This window comes from Rhododendron vialii, chromosome 1a (genome assembly GCF_030253575.1).
Source record: "Rhododendron vialii isolate Sample 1 chromosome 1a, ASM3025357v1".
Classification (NCBI taxonomy): Eukaryota; Viridiplantae; Streptophyta; class Magnoliopsida; order Ericales; family Ericaceae; genus Rhododendron; species Rhododendron vialii.
The window spans coordinates 1,171,905-1,189,500 of NC_080557.1; the positions used below are offsets into that span (position 1 = coordinate 1,171,905).

Consider the following 17,596-nt stretch of genomic DNA (forward strand, 5'->3'; position numbering starts at 1 on the left):
GAGTGGAAAGACTATGTTTCATTGGACCAAAAATGAGTCAGTCAAACAAAAATGGGATTAATGAAAATGCGCGTAAATTGACCTTGTCTGACAGTTAGATCAAGAAATTAAATCAAGTTGAGGTTGAGCTCGGATTATTTTTCTAGCAAAACCTCTTTTAATTGGAAAGAAATTAAGTTTCATAGGAGTGCTATGAATGCTGGTGAAGCTTTGGTGAATTGAACAAACATCACATGGTCAAGAAATAACTCTAGTCCTCTCCCCCGGCTATGGTTAATTGTGTGGTGGTCGAGACTCTCGTCCTCACGAGAGATGTTTTCCCACCGCCCCGTCATTTTTGGACCTTTGGTGACGCAAATCTAGTTTTCAGAGCTAGGGTCTTTGGCTCTCAAATCCGATCAGTCTTGGCGACGAGTCCATGGGTTCTTCTGCAGAAGCAGTGGTGGCGTCTAGCAGTAGTGACTGTGGTGGGACGAAAGAACGTTGAGCTCTAGTTGCTGATGTGAATCCTCCATCTTCCTCCAGCACCATCCACTCGTGGATGGACATAAAATCCGGAGAATGGGGGCCGCATCCTGTGCGGTGTAATCTCAACCGCATTCCTGCTTTGCTGCCGCAATACTTGAAACTTTCTGCCCTTATAATCAAAGGTTGAATTGCAACTTGCATCACAAAACTATTGCCCTGTTTCTATTTTAGCTCTTACACTTTCAGGCTTTCCAATTTGGTCCATACCATTGCCCAATTTCTATCCTGTTCCGTTAAAATTTTTATTTCTTAAAAATTTATTTTTTATTTTACGAGACAAGTCATTCTCTCACCTCATTTTTTTTTGGAAAAACCTACCTATTCACGCCTTCCTATTAAATATCACGCGTAGATGAAGACGAATAAAGTATTAGAGAATTAGGCAACGACCCACGTGAAATGAAATATTGTGGGTGATGTGGCTCTCTCTCTCTCTCTCTCTCTCTCTCTCTCTCTCTCTCCACAACACCACACCCACAGTCAAACAAACAAACAGCCGACCTCATTTATTATCTATTCTACCATTGGCTCTCTTCAAGGGCCACTAAATAACCAACTAACTTCAACATCTCATAAAATATACATACATGCATAGGTAGAATATAGATATATCTAAATGCATGCAATTGAATCTTCCCAAAACTCTGACGGGATTGGCCAAGTAGGCTAGAGAAAGCAAAAATATGTGTCTGTCTTCCACGAGGTCCCACGTTTGAATTCCACAGCGAAACCAAACCGTCCAAACCTTGAGACCATTTGAGGGTTTGCTCAGCTTCGCTAACTTCAGGAATCCAGAATTAACTTACGGACATTTTGAATGACAAAATGGGCATTTTTCATCTTTAATTTCCGTGTCTTAATTGAATCTGAACAACATGACAAATGTGTTGCAATCGTGGCAAGAACCCACTTGGCCTTCGTGGTCCCTGTTGATCCTTCCACCATCCATATTTGTTCCCATTTATTTAGTTATCTGTTTTTTCTCGATCCTTCGGAAATTTCACCATTTACTATTATACTGTATTAAGATGGGGATAGGACCTGCATAATCTTTTAATGGGATTCTTTTGTTTTCTCAATTTTCATTCTGTAAGTTGTTTGCAATTTGCTTTTAAAAGGGTATCGATTTCAAGCTTGCGTTCACGCTCAAACACATACGTGGCTTAGGATAAGACCATGCATGTTTTTTTTGTAATATATACTATATAGTAATCCGCATGCGCTCACGCTCGCAGTCACACACGGGGGTACTTAATAAGTTTCAAAGACGATTTCCGAGCTTGCGTTTTAAGTTTCACACTATGCAGACGTGCTCACAAACGCATACGTGGCTTAGACCCGTTCCACTTTTTTTTTTAAACATTCTTTTTCAAAAAAAAGGTAATTTCAAGCTCAAATATAATGAAAATAAAAAATATTTTTTTAATTTTTTTTGCATCGTTTAAAAAATCTCAATAAGATTTGTCAAACAAGATCCATATTGATAGGAAAATTATTTACGTAAACACGTGATTTTTGAGCTTGAAATTACCTTCATTTTCTAAAACTTCATTTTCGGAGAGAGTGGAACACCACCTTAAGATAAGATCATTTTTCGTAATGCCATATGATATAATTCGCTTGCGCTCACACACGCGGTCACTTTAAGGCCTTAAATTCCAATGTATATATATGGCCAAGTATGAGTAAATGTAAGAGAAATGATTTTGTCATTCCTTCTTTTTGTTAACGTCATTCTCCTGCAAATGTATTTTTACACTAAAAATACACTTACAGGAGAGTAAGATTAAAAAAAAAAGAGCGACAAAATACGGAGCTAAATGTAAATACAATTATAAAAACTATGCTTAGATCACAAGTAAAGCTCCACTTCCTTTTGTCCTGATCCAGAAAAAGGTTGAGGGGAGAGAGAGAGAGAGAGAGAGAGAGAAGGTGGCGTTTTCCCACTCCCAACTAACCCCACAAACAAACAAACACCTTTACACCTTTATACTTGCTTTGTCCTTTGCCTACGTCAAATCCACCTTTTTGCAATCAAGACAAAAACTCCCACTTCCCCAACCAATCTCTATCCATTCTTCAGATTAGATTCTTCAGATTAGTTAAGTTTTACTTTACAATTCAAGCCTTTTTGCATTTTTTATTGCCAAAGAGCCCCGAAGTATTTTAATTAATTACTGGATGCCCGAGTCAATTTGTAATGTTTGGCCTGATTTCGGAACCTTGAAATTACCGTATGCTCATCGTTGCTAATTTTGGGACTTGAATGTTTGGATACTATGAGATTCGAACTTACGATCTCATGAAAAATAAATATTTACTATTTCATTCGTTCCAAATTGGATGTCAATTTTTGATATTCGTGCCAATTTCAATTCTTTATATCTTTCAATATGGATTTCAAAAAATATGCAATATGGATCTTATTTGATAGTTCTCAATTAGTTCTATTACACAAAGTTTTCAAACTCATAAAAAATATTATACATTAAAAGATATAAGCAGCCAAAAATGACACGAGTTTCAAAAATTGTCATTCATTTTGGAACGGAGGGAGTATTTACTTTCTTATGTCCATTTGGCCAAATCTCTATGGATTATCTCGAACTGCTTTTGAAACTATTTACAAATATGTGTATTTTAGAGAAAACTTCTACTCCATTAACTAGAGTATTTTGTATTATATGGAGATTATTACTAAAGAGGATCTAGATTTTTTTCTTTATTCAACTTTTAGTGGATGTGAGAAAAAAAAAATATTGGTGACAGAGGTATCGTTAAAGGTATGCTACAAATTTTATTCCACAACTTTTTAATTTTTTTTATCAGGTTTATCATTGTAATAGGTGTGCATCTTGCATGGACTCACAATTGTTATGTATATATATATATATATCAAATAATTTTTCGGTACACGTTTTCATTCTTGTAAAAACACTTTTCAACTTAACCTCGAGGGATTTGATTAAGTAAGCATGAAAAAACAATAACTGTTTGTCCTAGACAAGATTGACCAGTCGCATTTCATGGAGGTCAAATATCCCAAACTTTAAGACAACTGGAGGATTTATGCGCACGGCCATTATCTTCGGACCCCAAAATCAATCGCGCTAACTAACCTAGACATGATCCGGTTATAAAAGAAAAAAAACATTTAAGTTAAAAAGCAATAATTGACCTAGACATTATTTTCAACTTTTGCTTTGAACGTACACAAGTCATCCATGGGGTACTCATTTAAGTTAAAAAGCAATCATTTATGTCCACCAGCATGCTTTTTTGGACTCATAATAGTAGGTTCCTACCGTCCCATTAATGAAACTCCAATAGATGGATACGTGCGACTCTAGGTTGGTGTTGTGCAGAGAGGTTCATTACACCATGTTGTACACTTTCGAACCAACGGATCATGCATCTGATAGCTCGAATCTTATCTCGACAATCAACAATCGAGAGTCGTTCATTGCTGAGATGAGATCCGAGCTGTGGAATGCATGATCCGACGGTTCGAAGGTGCTACGCATGGTGCTGCGCGCACCACCATTCCCCAATACGGATATGTGCTGATACTTTTGAAAAATAGGCATTCTTTGACCCGTAATTTATTTCTTCGGTGCATCTGCAATAATTCAACTTGTCAAAAAAAAAAAAATCTGCAATAATTCAACAATTATTTACTTTCGGATTATTAAGCACTACTAAAATACTTCACCATACATATCTTTATTTTAATTGTACGAACAGTAGTATTTTCTTTTTGGATACTTTTCTTCCAAAATATGCCGCTATACATACGTAGGTTGGAACACGGGAGAGTTAAAAAGAAACACTACAACAAAAATGACGTTAGGTGAAGCAACGATTTCGTCGCTAAAGTATCAGATTTCGTCGACGTACAAGAGTATTAGCAGGAAATATTTTGTTAATCCTATCGTGTCTAATAGCACTTTGGATTTTTTTTTTTGTTTGTTTGCAACTCGAAACAAATTGAGTAATCTAACCCATTAGTGCCTGTCTTTGAGGGGGAAAAGGGAAGAGGAATATGCAATAAAAAATTAAAAAAAGAAGTCAAAAGAAAAAACCAAAACCATGTTAAAGTGTCGGGTTGGCCATTCAAAATGTACATTTCTAGAAGGGCTTTTTGAATCAACTTTCTGGAAGGGGTGAGACCAACCAATTTGGGCGGCTCAGTAAAGTGGGCTAGCTGTGAATTTGGACGGTCCGGTGACGTGACTCGGACTACCACGCTACCCTACATATAGGGACAAAATCAGAAATTTTCTAAGTATTATAGTAGTATAATACTAATACGGAGTAGCATTTTTTAAAAATGTTACGGTGGCGACCGCCGCCACTTGTTCCTCGTTAGCTCCATCGATCCTTGTTCCTTATATCGGTCTTTTAGAATATGCTTTCGACACAAACGTATTTGCAAGAGTAGTACGCATCAAGTGATTGAAATTATACATCGATCGAGATATATTTCTGTTCTTATTTGTCTTCGAAACGCTAGGTCTTTTTTAATTCAACCCCTCAATTCCACTTCTCAATTATTTCCCCAACGGTTGGAAAAAGATGTCTAAAACTCACCTTTTCTTGTGAAAATTCCATGCTTTGCATGAATGCCTTTCTTTCCTGAAAACTACAAACCAAGCAAAGATGACCATTCCTTTCAATTGGACCATATATTCCTTATCGACTACTCAACTAATTAATCAAAGCAAATTATACATGATCATGACAATCACCATTAATTTTACTACTACGTACTCTCTTAATCACTACAAATCTCAATCTCAATCCTCTCTTTACTATCAAAATTCCCTACCACCTAACACTCTCATACATAGAGATCAAAATATGCTTTGTATCGTTTAGGTTTCAGGTTTAGGTCTTTCGTTTCAAGTTGGGTTCTTGCCAACTTGGCTCTTTTCCCTTCCGGGTCTTGGATGGCCTGCTTGCTTGGTGCTGGTTCATCCTTGATCCCTTTAATCTTTGTGTTATTCATTCGAAGATTAATAAAATCTTTTTTTGTTAGAAAAAAGAGATCAAAACATGCATCCAGTAATGATCCAGAAGCCTTTTAACCTAATTCGGTTACGCTTGCTTTTGTTTTGGTCTGAAATGCAGAAGATTCAAAGTCCCACAATTTTTCTTCACTTTTCTGTAAAGTTTACTCTGTAATTGAGGGCCCACTTAGTTACCTAAACCTCTTGAAAAGAAGAGGATTGTCCTCCAAGGAATATTGTATTTATCAACTTTATCACCTTCAAAAAGTAGAGGATGTCATATGATTGTTTTCTTCTTTCTAAGTTTTCCAATAGAAAGTTAATTTAAAAAAAAAAAGGGTCTTTCTATTAATAGCCATACTAAAAAAATTAAAAGACACTTTTTCAATATACTTTTACATATTTTTATATATTTTGCACATTTTTGAATGCACTTTTTGAACCTCAATGACAGTTCATTGGGCTGTTTATAAATTTATCTTTAAAAATGTGAGGATGTGGGATCTGTATCTCCTTGATATCATAATGATTACCCCATTTTATATTTCTTGGATGCTTTATATTGGAGACCACTAATAGTGATATAAAATATTATGTCTAGAGATATTTAATTAAAAAAATACATATAATGGAACGTAAGAGCTTTATTTAAAAAAAGTCATAGTGTAGTAGATGACAAACCACAACATGCCCTTTTTCCTTGCTCATCTTTTTTGGGATTTGCAGGCTTTTTTACGCCATGCTCACCTGTTCCCTCCCACAATTTGAATTTTATTGAAATAAATAATTCAATCAACTTTTCTCTCAAGGTCTCACCTCCTCCATTCAATAATGTAGGTGGAGCAAGCAATTTGGGCAGCTCTATAATTATTTTAGTTGGCATTAATATTGAAAGCTTAATTAAAGTGTCCTTTTGACCTATTAGGGTGGTAGATTGATTTGGGTCATGTCAATATTAAAGTCATAATTATAAGATACTCTAGACATATCCAATATTGTGTCTGAAAATTTAAAGTCAAATTTTATTTTGGTCTCTTACATTATATTGAGAGGAATAAGTTTTGCATATTTCTAGGCGTATTAATCGGTAAATGTTTATTTTTCCTACTTTAATTTCATTCTTGGATCAAGGGTTGGCGTTTGAAAATATGATGGAGTACATAAACCTTTGCTAAGCTTTCATATTTATGATCGATGTCTATTGTCTCATACTTAAGGCATCCATTTTCTTTGCTGAAATAGAAACAAAAAATAAAAGGGAACAAAACAAACTAAGGTCTCTCGTAGGAAACTCCGGCCAAATCAGTCGCAAGGAGATCCTTCACATCATCCGGAGGAATAGCATCCTCAATCCATTGAGAATGCTCTTGTGGACTTAGGCCCCGTTTGATAACTTGATTCCGCAATGGGATTGGACTAATAGTCCCTTTGGATTATTAATTCTTTGTTTGGTAACACAAATGCCTCCGGATTGTGAACCCCATGGGATGAGAAGGCCGGACTATAAGGGGTGTTGCTAATACCCTCGTGGAGATGGTATCGGTAATCCAATCCCCTCCCCTCCGTCCTTGCTCCTCTGTCACTCCTCTTTATTTCGGACTCCTCTAGAGCATAAACTTGATTATGAGAGCCCTAAAGACAAAAATTAACTATGATTTTTTAGAATAATATGATCCGAAAAATAAGATCTTCATACCGGTTCAAACGGATTGAAAATTGGAGCACTTAATTTTTTTGAGATTGTTATCAATCCAATCCTATCCTATCTAATGTGAAACAAATATGATATTAATAATTTCATCATCTATTTCATTCCAAACAAATATACTCATTACCAATCATTTCTCATTACCAATTTCAATTATAATTCCATCTCCTTATAAATTCTATCAATCTATCACTGTTATCAAACTAGATCAGGAGATCCAATTCCTATTATCGGTACTTCTCTCGCTTTATCGTAAGGTACTCTAATAAAACTAGTGGTGTTCGTACAAATTGTCCAATTTTATTCTTTTGTAAAGGTGGAAATATACTTTATTTTAATCACACATTACATATAATATACAGGCAGAGATCTCCACCAAATCCGATTGCGGTTTCATCATCATAAAAGAACAGAAAATTTTCATGGTGTTGGGTTGGGCTTGTAGGAAAGGAGACAGGAAATAAAAGGGCAGTAATGCACTAGTCCCAAAGATATCCATTATCCAGTCCAGCAATGCAAGGGTTGCCAGAAAAGTTTTCTGGAAAAAGAGAAATTAATGGTTCAGATTCACTTTGATGTTTGGTTTCATATGACAAAGTAAATCTCAATAATTAATTTCACTTTCGGAGATATTTTCGGGACCATAGAATTAGTGCAGTCCATTATCCACCGCATGCTAGCTAATCCAATTAATTAAGGAGCAAGTAGATGAGAAAATTTTCAATACAACGATTATTTGTAACGCTCTCTCATATGGGGTGGAAACTACACATACATAGAATTATCTCATATGAGAGCGTCTTACAAATAACCGTTGTATCCAAAAAAAAATTCAGCATGAACATGAAAGAGGAGAAAAACACAAATCATATGAGTATTTTGTGTCGGGAAAATTTACAAAGTAATCGGCAAATACAGGGAACAATTTCATTTTGTACAAACTGAAAGATACATATTACATGTAAGAAACGTATATAAACCGTAAACGAAATTACGTACGATAGAAAACCGATACAGAAATGCGAATCGAAACCTGTGTTACACACAATATCCTTAAAATAGATTCACTGTCTAGCGAAGATTGTTGAGGTTGAACCGGTGTCTTGTCTCCTAGGATTTATTCGTCTCGGACCACTACTCACGGAACATTGTCATGAGTATCCTTGGCGATTCGGCATCTGCCACTCTCTCTCACACGAATGGTATGGAACTCGGAATTTGAGTGTTGATCAATCCAAAAAACGGGAATACATTACTTATACACATCAAGACTGAGTTGTATGGAGGAATCAATATAAGAAACTCCCAAAATAAATTCTGCCATAATTCATGCCATCATGGGGTCTTCAATAGCCGCAAAGTAATTAACGTAATGTCCAGATTTGTTGAATCATAAGAGGCCTTTCGGTTGCCTTTGAAGATCCTCCGAATTTCCTCCAAATCCATCCACCATAATCTAGAAAGTTTCCAACATTTTGTATGGTCATAAATTAATCACCCATTCGGGAAAAAAAAAAAACACACACATAAAAAGGTCCAAAACATTTCTGTGCATCGGCTAGATTTACTTGGGTATATATGGACGAGTAAAACATATTTGCGAAATATCAAATCCATCGAACATACAAGTACAGTTTTTATTTTGAGATGCATTTGGCGGTAAACGTGATTGAGAATGTATTTGATCCTTGATTTGTTGATGTCCGTTGGGCTCTACCAAGTGAAAGGTGCAGATGAATGGTGCAAATCAAGACTCGAGATGAAACCCGTTTTGAGTTGACAAGCAACGGTATACCTGGAAGTGACTTGTCAACTTGTTTGCATTGCCACTTGTTGCAAATGACTTGGCCAGCGATATTTCGGAGAGATTATGCAGTGCCTTTGGTGCATCACGTGGCGGTTCCCCAAGCCTTTTCCCATTGCTCATTGTTATGGGGTTCTCATACTTAGTCCCGGGTCTTACAAAAGTGTGAGATTTAAAGTGAGGCATTACGTGGCGGTGCCCCAGGGGCATTGAATAACTTTTCGATATTTCGAGGAATAATGAAATTACGTGAACGCAAGTGAAGTGGAGTGCAGTTGGCCTCTCTTATATACTTCCATGCACATAGGTAGATTTCGATCCCCGTAAGTCCTATCTCTCTCTCCCAAGTCTCCTAGGATAGTGTATAGATTATGATTAACGAATGACAAAAAAAAAAAAAAAAAGAAAAGAAAAGAAAAGAAATTGTGTGAACTAGACTACAAGAATTGGACCCAAAAGCTTAAGTTGACGTAGCATACATTCATTATTAGTATTAACTTTTGTGATCAACTTGGACTAGATAGGTGCATGAATTTGATCCAAAATTGGCCTGACTCACTTGCTATATAGTATTTGGAATATTGATCACAAAAAGAACTCAAAAGTCTCTTTTTTGCTATTTTGAGTCTGTGATCCCCATAAATTCTTTGTTTGGGATGACATGACATGTCTCCCCTTAATGCAATCCAACCTAATTTTGACCCCATTGCCAACTAAACTTCACAATGTTCAATTATGTTTCATTTGGATCTTTGTTTAGACTGGTTTTAAGCTTGAGTTTGGACGTTCTTAACTTATCGGGTTTTTTTATTTTTAATTGTACTATATTTTGCTAACTTTGCTTACATTTTATTTATATGGCGAGATGAATTGAAAAAATAATTCTTGGACCACTCTTTAAAAAAGTACAGAAAAGAAATATAATAACTCAAAAAGGCCAGCTCTTTGATGTATTTTCGTTTTTAAAATGTTTCATTTCTTTAATTGAGATGAATGAAAACTATCAACTTTTGACATAAACCGAAAAGAAATATATAAAATATATATGTATATAAGAAAATATTAAGCCATTTGCATTTTATCCCAAGCCATTCTATTTTGGGCCAGCCAATCTAGCATTTTCCCCAAACCCAAAGTTTTGGAAAGGAAGCTCAAATATGGTCTCATTACACGGGAAAGGAAACAATTGATAGCCCAATATGTATAGGCTTCGGCTTCATACAAAAGTCAGGGCCTTGCTGCTAATATTTGGGCTTTGGCCGCAACATGGGCACAAATTTTTATAGCTTGGGCCAGTTGCCATCTACAGTCCGTCATTTGCGCTCTACCCATATTCGAGCGAGAGAGAGAGAGAAAGAGAGAGAGAGAGAGAAGAGAGGGGGGAAGATAATGGTGATAACGGTCAGAGAGTTTTGCTGTTCTACTACTACTTCTTCTTCTAGGCCTCTTTGCTTCAACCTCTCTCCACGTCCTCTCTCCTCGAAATCTTGTTATTTCCTGAGGCCAAGAAATTCTTCAAGTTGCATCAGGGCCAGCCATTCTGTCTGCAAGAAACTTGCCACTGGCCCACTATGGAACCTTGGCCTTTCCTCCAACAGGTTTGAATTACGAATTACCCATTTTCAGTTTCTCTATTTGAAATCCATGATTGTCTCCCAATTTCATCTTCCAAATTTGTTATTTGATTTGGTTTTTTTTTTTTTCCCCAACCTTCTTGGACTGACTAATATATGTGGCTGAGGATCTGGAAACACTTATCTGGGTCCTGTAATCAGTTCATCTTTGGTAATTTCTTGATAAATATGTCATCTTGCTCAAATTAATTGTAAGTAGGTGAGCAATTGATAGTCTTATGGAAGTGACGCTGATTTTTGTTGTTTGATAAGTCACATAATTTGCGAGGGGGGGCGCGAGCGTAAAAATGTCTTTAACGCAGAGTGAGGATGCAGAGTGAGGATTGAGAGTGGGAGCGCACAACCTTTTGAAAGATTATGTGACTAAGGTTCGATATGCATAGAGATTGTTCCAGCATTTCGAATTTGAAATTTCTTGTTTGAATTACGAATTACCCATTTTCAGTTTCTCTATTTAAAATCCATGACTCTCTCTCTCTCTCTCATCTTCTAAGTTTGTTCTTGATTTGGGTATTTGTTTTCAACCATTATGAACTGACTAATATATGTGGCTGAGGATCTGGAAATACTTATCTGGGTACTGTAATGAGTAATCAGTTATCTTTGGTAATTTTTTTTGATAAATATATCATCTTGCTCAACTTAGTTGCAAGTAGGAGAGCAATTGATTGTCTTTTTATCGGAATGATGCTGATTTTTGCTGTTCAATATGCATAGAGATTGTTCTAGCATTTCCAATTTGAAATTTCTGATGTTGCTACATCTTAGGCCAAGGTGTATTTTGTTTCTTTCACCTCAGCATAAGCAAGATTTCTTTCCCTTTTTGTAATGAAGAAACATATTTTTCCCTTTTTTTTTTTGGTACTGGGTAAACAGAACTGATCAAACAATCGCAACTCTAAGTTGCATGGCCGCACCATAAATCAGAGCCTCCTTCCACGGCTATTTCGCACAAGCTTTTACTTGCGGCAAGAGTAGCCCAAAGAATTTTTGGTCGTAGAGGCGGTCAAACTAGAATAGCACTTACCTCCGCCCTCCTTACCACTGCCATTTTTGTGAGGAGAATCCTGTAATTTAGGAATTATAGAAAAATTAATTTCCATTTCGAAAATGTTCAAATGCATTCCAACATTATTGACTTGTTTTGACAACTGTCCAGGAAATCAAGTATCCCCATCACTGCGTGCTTGTTAACTTTTCCATTTGACTTCTTCCTGACAAGAGTTTTACACATGCAAATTTCGAGAGATTTCATTGCTTCTCACACCTGCCATTATCCTTAATGATTGTAATTTCTTCTCAGTTCTGAGGGTTCAACTTTTGACCCATTGGGTATCAATTTGGATAGTTCAACGGATCTAAATGTTTCTCCTTGGGAAAGTTTCCTAGGCTTGCTTTCTCCAAATTTCGAGAGTACATCAAGTACAAGGAAGGACAAACCTTCTTCAACTAGAGGAGTAGCAGGTTGTTCTTTACCTTTGTTATTCTCTTCGCAGTGATTCTCGTCACTTTAGAATTCATAACTATAACTTTTAGTCTTTGACTAGGATACTTGTACTTTGGCAGCTGCAATTGAGGATAGTTCCATTGATTTCGGGGACTTCTTCAAAGGCCCATTGCCCGGGAAATTTCTCCAGCTTTTGGGATACTTAGCTCTATCCAGACTTGGAATATATATACCTCTTGGTGGAGTAAATCGCGAAGCTTTTGTTGGAAATCTAGATCAGAACAGTATATTGAGCACTTTAGATACGTTCTCTGGAGGAGGCATTGGTCGCCTTGGAATATGCTCCCTAGGTATTGTTCCCTTTATTAATGCGCAGATTGTGTTTCAGCTTCTCACCCAGATCTATCCCAAGTTGCAAGAACTTCAGAAAAAAGAGGGTCAGGCTGGAAGAAAGAAGATTCTTCAGTATACTCAATATGCTTCAGTTGGTTTTGCCATTGTACAGGTAAGGAACATTGGTTTCTATGAGCTGCTTTACCAGATTTATGGGAGAGATGCTTAGATGGCATTTTAACTTCTTAATATGTCTCGTATATCACTATTGAAGTGGGGCCAACATTGGATAAGGGATTAATGTAGCTCAGTCTCAGAGAAAAGGGCAAGAATGGATGAAAAGTACACCGTTTTCCTTTTTAAGTGTCCATTACAAATAGTCGTCCAATTTTCATACTAATAAAAAAAGTGTTTCTGTGCATAGTATTTAAAGAATTTTCGTACCAATTAAAGAACTAATTGAGATCTTTAATTTGGAACAAAGAAATTGCAAAAATTTGTGGACACTTAAAAAGGGACGGAGTGAGTATTAACAGGGCCAACTTCTTCGTGAGTACTAGTATTTAGGAAACGGTCTTGCTATTGTCAGCCCACTGGGCTGACCATAAACACACTAAAAGACAAGAAAAACACGTATTTCTGTGCACTTTTTACATCCTTTAATACACATTTACACACTTACTATCGTCAGCCCAATGGGCTGATTTTAGAATTTTCCTTTAGGAAAAGTTAATTATCCGTACTTTGGCTGGGCCCCAGTTATATGGTTGGTTTTCACTGGAAAAGGTTGAGACCAACTTAGGATAGAAAGCGCCTATTGCAGGAGTAATGAACTTCTTCTTTTACCGCTTGGAACTCCGTAGTCATTCAAATCAAAGAGTAGAGTGGTCGGTGGTAAAGCTTTTTGGGGATAAGTTCTTAATTCTGGATCAAAGTGTAACTGTGAGGGGCTTTGAATTCGGCTTAATTTTAGCCTTTTAAAGTTGTATGGAAGTAAGCCATGGATTTCGTTTGCTCTCTCTGTAGTTTCACCTGAATTTAACTGAGTCAGCTCAAATGTGTCTGGTAGAGCCAACAAAGGGTTCCCCTTCATATATCTTTAGCAATGCTGTTAATCTTAATTTGCCCACTGCAGGCAATTGGTCAAGTACTCTTCCTTCGCCCATACGTCAATGACTTCACTACGGAGTGGGCCCTATCTTCTGTTACTCTATTAACACTTGGTTCAGTGCTCACAACATACATTGGTGAACGGATTACTGACTTAAAACTTGGAAACGGTACTTCTCTTTTGATCTTTACGAGCATCATATCCTACTTGCCGGCATCTTTTGGTAGAACAGTTGCAGAAGCATTTCAGGATGGTAACTATGTTGGACTCATCGCCATCACAGTGTCCTTTTTCCTGTTGGTGCTTAGTATTGTGTATGTTCAGGTAAGAGCCTTTTTTTTTTTTCTGTTGATGTTTAATTCATATAGCGGAAGCATAGAAATGTTGACAATAGTATCAACAAAGGGTTTCAGGAGGCAGAGAGGAAAATCCCAATTAATTATGCATCAAGATACACTAGCAGATCTGGAGGCCTTGAAAAATCTGCTTACTTGCCTTTCAAGGTTTGTATTCAAGTTCCACTTTATGTTCCAGTAGTTTTCAGAGTTCCACAGTGTTTTGGAATTTTGTATATTATGTATGGAATTTTATTTGAAATTCCCAATGGAGCAGGTGAACAGCACAGGAGTGATGCCAATTATCTTTTCTACATCCTCTCTAGCTCTTCCGGGAACTTTAGCTCGCTTCACTGGTTTAGCTGCTTTGAAAAATGCTGCAGTGGCTTTAGGCCCAGGGGGTAAGAGCAATCACCGTAGTGATTTCATTGGTATAAGTTGGAATAAGCGAAGTGCATAAGTTAAACGTCTCAACTATTCCTTTTTCGGGTCACTTTGTTGGTTGCTTTCTGATTGACGGAGCCATGAGTAATATAAAGTTCGTTGACTTGACATTGCTGCTTTTGAACTGACCTGTAAAATTTGCACTCATGACCTGTAAAATTAATGCTGTACACTTGAGGCTTGATCTGAATTGTCTTCTCCGTATGGTGGCCTGTTAAGGTCTTGTTTGATAACCTAAATTCAGCACTTAAATGAATCAATTAAGTAGTAAGTGATTCAGTAGGTTTGATAATGACATTATACATTGCTCAACAAATTAAGTGCTACTTAAAATGTAGGCTAAAAAGTTGAAAAAAATTAAGTAGCTTTGAGCTACTTAATTTTGACTGAATTCTTGTGTACTTGCATTTAATCACCATACCACCACCACAACCACTCCCACCGCCACCGCCACCACCACTCCACCACCACCACCACTTCACCACCATCACCATCACCACTACTACCACCACCACCACCATCACTCCCACCACCACTCCACCACCACCACTACATCACCACCACCACCTATTACGGAAGCTAACTATTTCCCCGTCCTTTTTTTGGTTCTTAGTAGGAAAGGGAAAGAAAGCAATCTATAAGAAAATATAGTGGAAAGTTAGTTTCCGCCTATTTTCCTTCGTTATTTATTTCCTGATTTTCTTTGTTACTCATCATTCCATATTATGTTCTTCCCTTTTCTATGTAAAATCAAACGTGCGAATTCCTTTTTCTTCTCACATTTCTTTCCGTTTTGGCAAGTTCCGAACACAACCTATGCCTCTGTGACTCGTTTAATGTGCTCTGGATGCAATAACAAATTGTCAATTGCTGCATGCCATTTAATGTGTTTTGCTCGTTTTTAGTTGTGCCAGCCTTTAAAGTGCCAGAGTGCTGAATTTGAGAGACTCAGTGATGTATCACTTTAAGAAAGCCAAGAAATACAAGTTTTGATGTAGTATTTTCTATTCAGCCATGCCTCTCTTTTCCCTTGTGTGGAAATTTTTGTAGCTCTCCAAGAGCAAATGCAGAAGATGAAATGTTCACAAGTAGTAAAAAAGGAGTAGAAGACAGCATTTGTTCGCTACGATGGCAGTTGGCAGAAACCTTTCCCTTTTGACGTAGGGTAACATTTGAAATATTCTAAATCTGACCACAAGAATTCCGCGTAGGTTCCTTCTATCTCCCGACCAACATTCTACTGATAGCCTTCTTCAACTACTACTACACGTTCCTACAATTGGATCCTGATGACGTGAGTGAACAGTTGAAGCGCCAAGGTGCATCTATCCCACTTGTCCGACCGGGTAAAAGTACCGCTGCATTTATTAAAACGGTATTGTCCCACCTCCTTGAATATGTGACCTATCTTTGAAATTTTTGTTCCAGCTGTTATTTAGCTACTTTCATTCTGATTTAGCCATGTATTATTTGCTTCTATGGAAAACGAATCTGATACACCCATAGACGCATCAAGGAATGTACCCCTAGTGGGGGCACCTGTTAATTAATTATAATTATAATGACGAAAGTTTATTTTTTTAGTCAACCATAGTAAAATCGTTCAAAATTAAAGCATGCATTACTAATTACAAAAGTTTATGAAGCGTACTTTAAGTTAAATTAGGTAAAAATGAGCACAAAATCTCAGACAAAATTTTTAAAGTATGTTTTAAATAAACATCAACAAATTTTAGAATGATCGAGCTAGTTTTGTTAATGCCTTTATTTTAAAATATTTCTCATAGACGGTTAAAAATAAAGAGAATCAAGAAAGAATAGCTCCAAATAGACAAACAGCTCGTAAAGTAACAAGTATAAATGCATCATATGATGAAATTTAGGCATAAAACTAATTCTATATGTGTATTTTTGGGATATATACAAGTTTGTATGTTTATAAATTAGCAAACTTTCATAATTATGCTAATTTATACATAAATATTTTTATAAAATATTTTAATTACAAGTGGGGGCACGCGTTCGAGTGGGGGCACGTGCTCCATGTACATCCGTCCCTGGATACACCACAATACCCTTGGAAGGTGCATCAGCTTCGCTGGAGTTCAGTCTCTTCGTGATGAGCTTTTAAATTACTCTTGTTGGAAGAACTATTCGTGTGCCCAGCATCTGAACTTCAGTAGCATGTTTTCCAACATCTGTTTTTCTAACAAGAACTGCTTGACATGAATGCATCATTCTATTTTGATGGAGGCATTTGGTCATTGTTTGCTCATCTTCAATCTCCATAACTTGAAGAGTGGGGTTAGTTTTACATGGAATCTTCCAAAAGTAAAGAAATACCCATGCCAGACACTTGACCCTAGCAAGCATATTTACCAAGCATATTTAGTTGGACATTCACCTAGCAAGCATATGTTGTAATTGGAATATACCATGAACTATACTGAACTCCTGTCTCATTCAAGAACTGCTGTAAAGCACCTTATAAGCATCATTTGTTGCTTTTGTTCTGTCCCCATATCCTTGAGATGGAAATTAAATGAATCTGACACTAGACACATACGTGCACCCGACATCCGTTCCCGAGCCCATGTAACGTAGCTCATCGCTATATCCTGTTAGGGTTCAAGTGTAGAAGCAGCTTCAAGTCTTTTCTGCTTAACATCCGCGCTGATTAAGAGTAGCATATTTGCATATTTGGCATTTCGATACAGAATGTCCTATTTATTTGGCTTGAAAGTTATTTGGACGGACATGATCTTTTTGCGGTTAAGTTTTCAGGTCCTTAGTCGGATATCCGTTCTTGGATCCGCGTTTTTGGCAATTCTAGCTGCTGGTCCTGCCGTGATTGAACAAACTACACACCTCACTGCATTTCGGGGATTTGCGGGCACATCGGTCCTCATTCTTGTTGGTTGTGCCACTGACACAGCACGAAAAGTTCAGGCAGAAATAATCTCCCAGAAGTACAAGAACATAGAGTTTTATGAGATCGACAAGTTTTGAAAAATCCAGATTAGAAGGTGGGAAGGATGAAAATCCGCAGGGGAAATGGGAAAGTTGATGTTAGTTTTGATTCGGATCATGTATTGTTTAGTCATTTGCCATGTATATGAGAAAATAGCACTTGTATGTGACATTTTTGGTGCACAGTTTGGTTCTAACTTTTGCATATTGTACAATCGCTACATCTCAAAATAGGTAAAAAATTTCTCTGATGCTTGGTTAGTTTATCAAAAA

The 17,596-nt window shown here is 36.9% G+C and overlaps 1 protein-coding gene across 1 annotated transcript; it reads left to right on the forward strand.

The window, feature by feature from the left end:
- Positions 1–10,359: 10,359 nt before the first annotated feature.
- Positions 10,360–17,538, forward strand: LOC131308306 (preprotein translocase subunit SCY1, chloroplastic). Its single transcript, XM_058335213.1, has 8 exons — positions 10,360–10,647; positions 11,987–12,147; positions 12,250–12,635; positions 13,599–13,898; positions 13,988–14,077; positions 14,187–14,310; positions 15,565–15,728; positions 17,138–17,538. Exons 1-8 carry the CDS (start codon positions 10,439–10,441, stop codon positions 17,360–17,362), a joined length of 1,659 nt encoding a protein of 552 aa, XP_058191196.1. The 5' UTR covers positions 10,360–10,438; the 3' UTR covers positions 17,363–17,538.
- Positions 17,539–17,596: the final 58 nt, after the last annotated feature.

Excerpts from the sequence above, each read along its gene's own strand:
- LOC131308306 (XM_058335213.1), top strand. The coding sequence starts at position 10,439 with ATGGTGATAACGGTCAGAGAGTTTTGCTGTTCTACTACTACTTCTTCT. Across the intron at positions 12,636-13,598 it reads TTGGTTTTGCCATTGTACAG|GCAATTGGTCAAGTACTCTT; the intron begins GTAAGGAACATT and ends TGCCCACTGCAG. Across the intron at positions 15,729-17,137 it reads CCGCTGCATTTATTAAAACG|GTCCTTAGTCGGATATCCGT; the intron begins GTATTGTCCCAC and ends TTAAGTTTTCAG.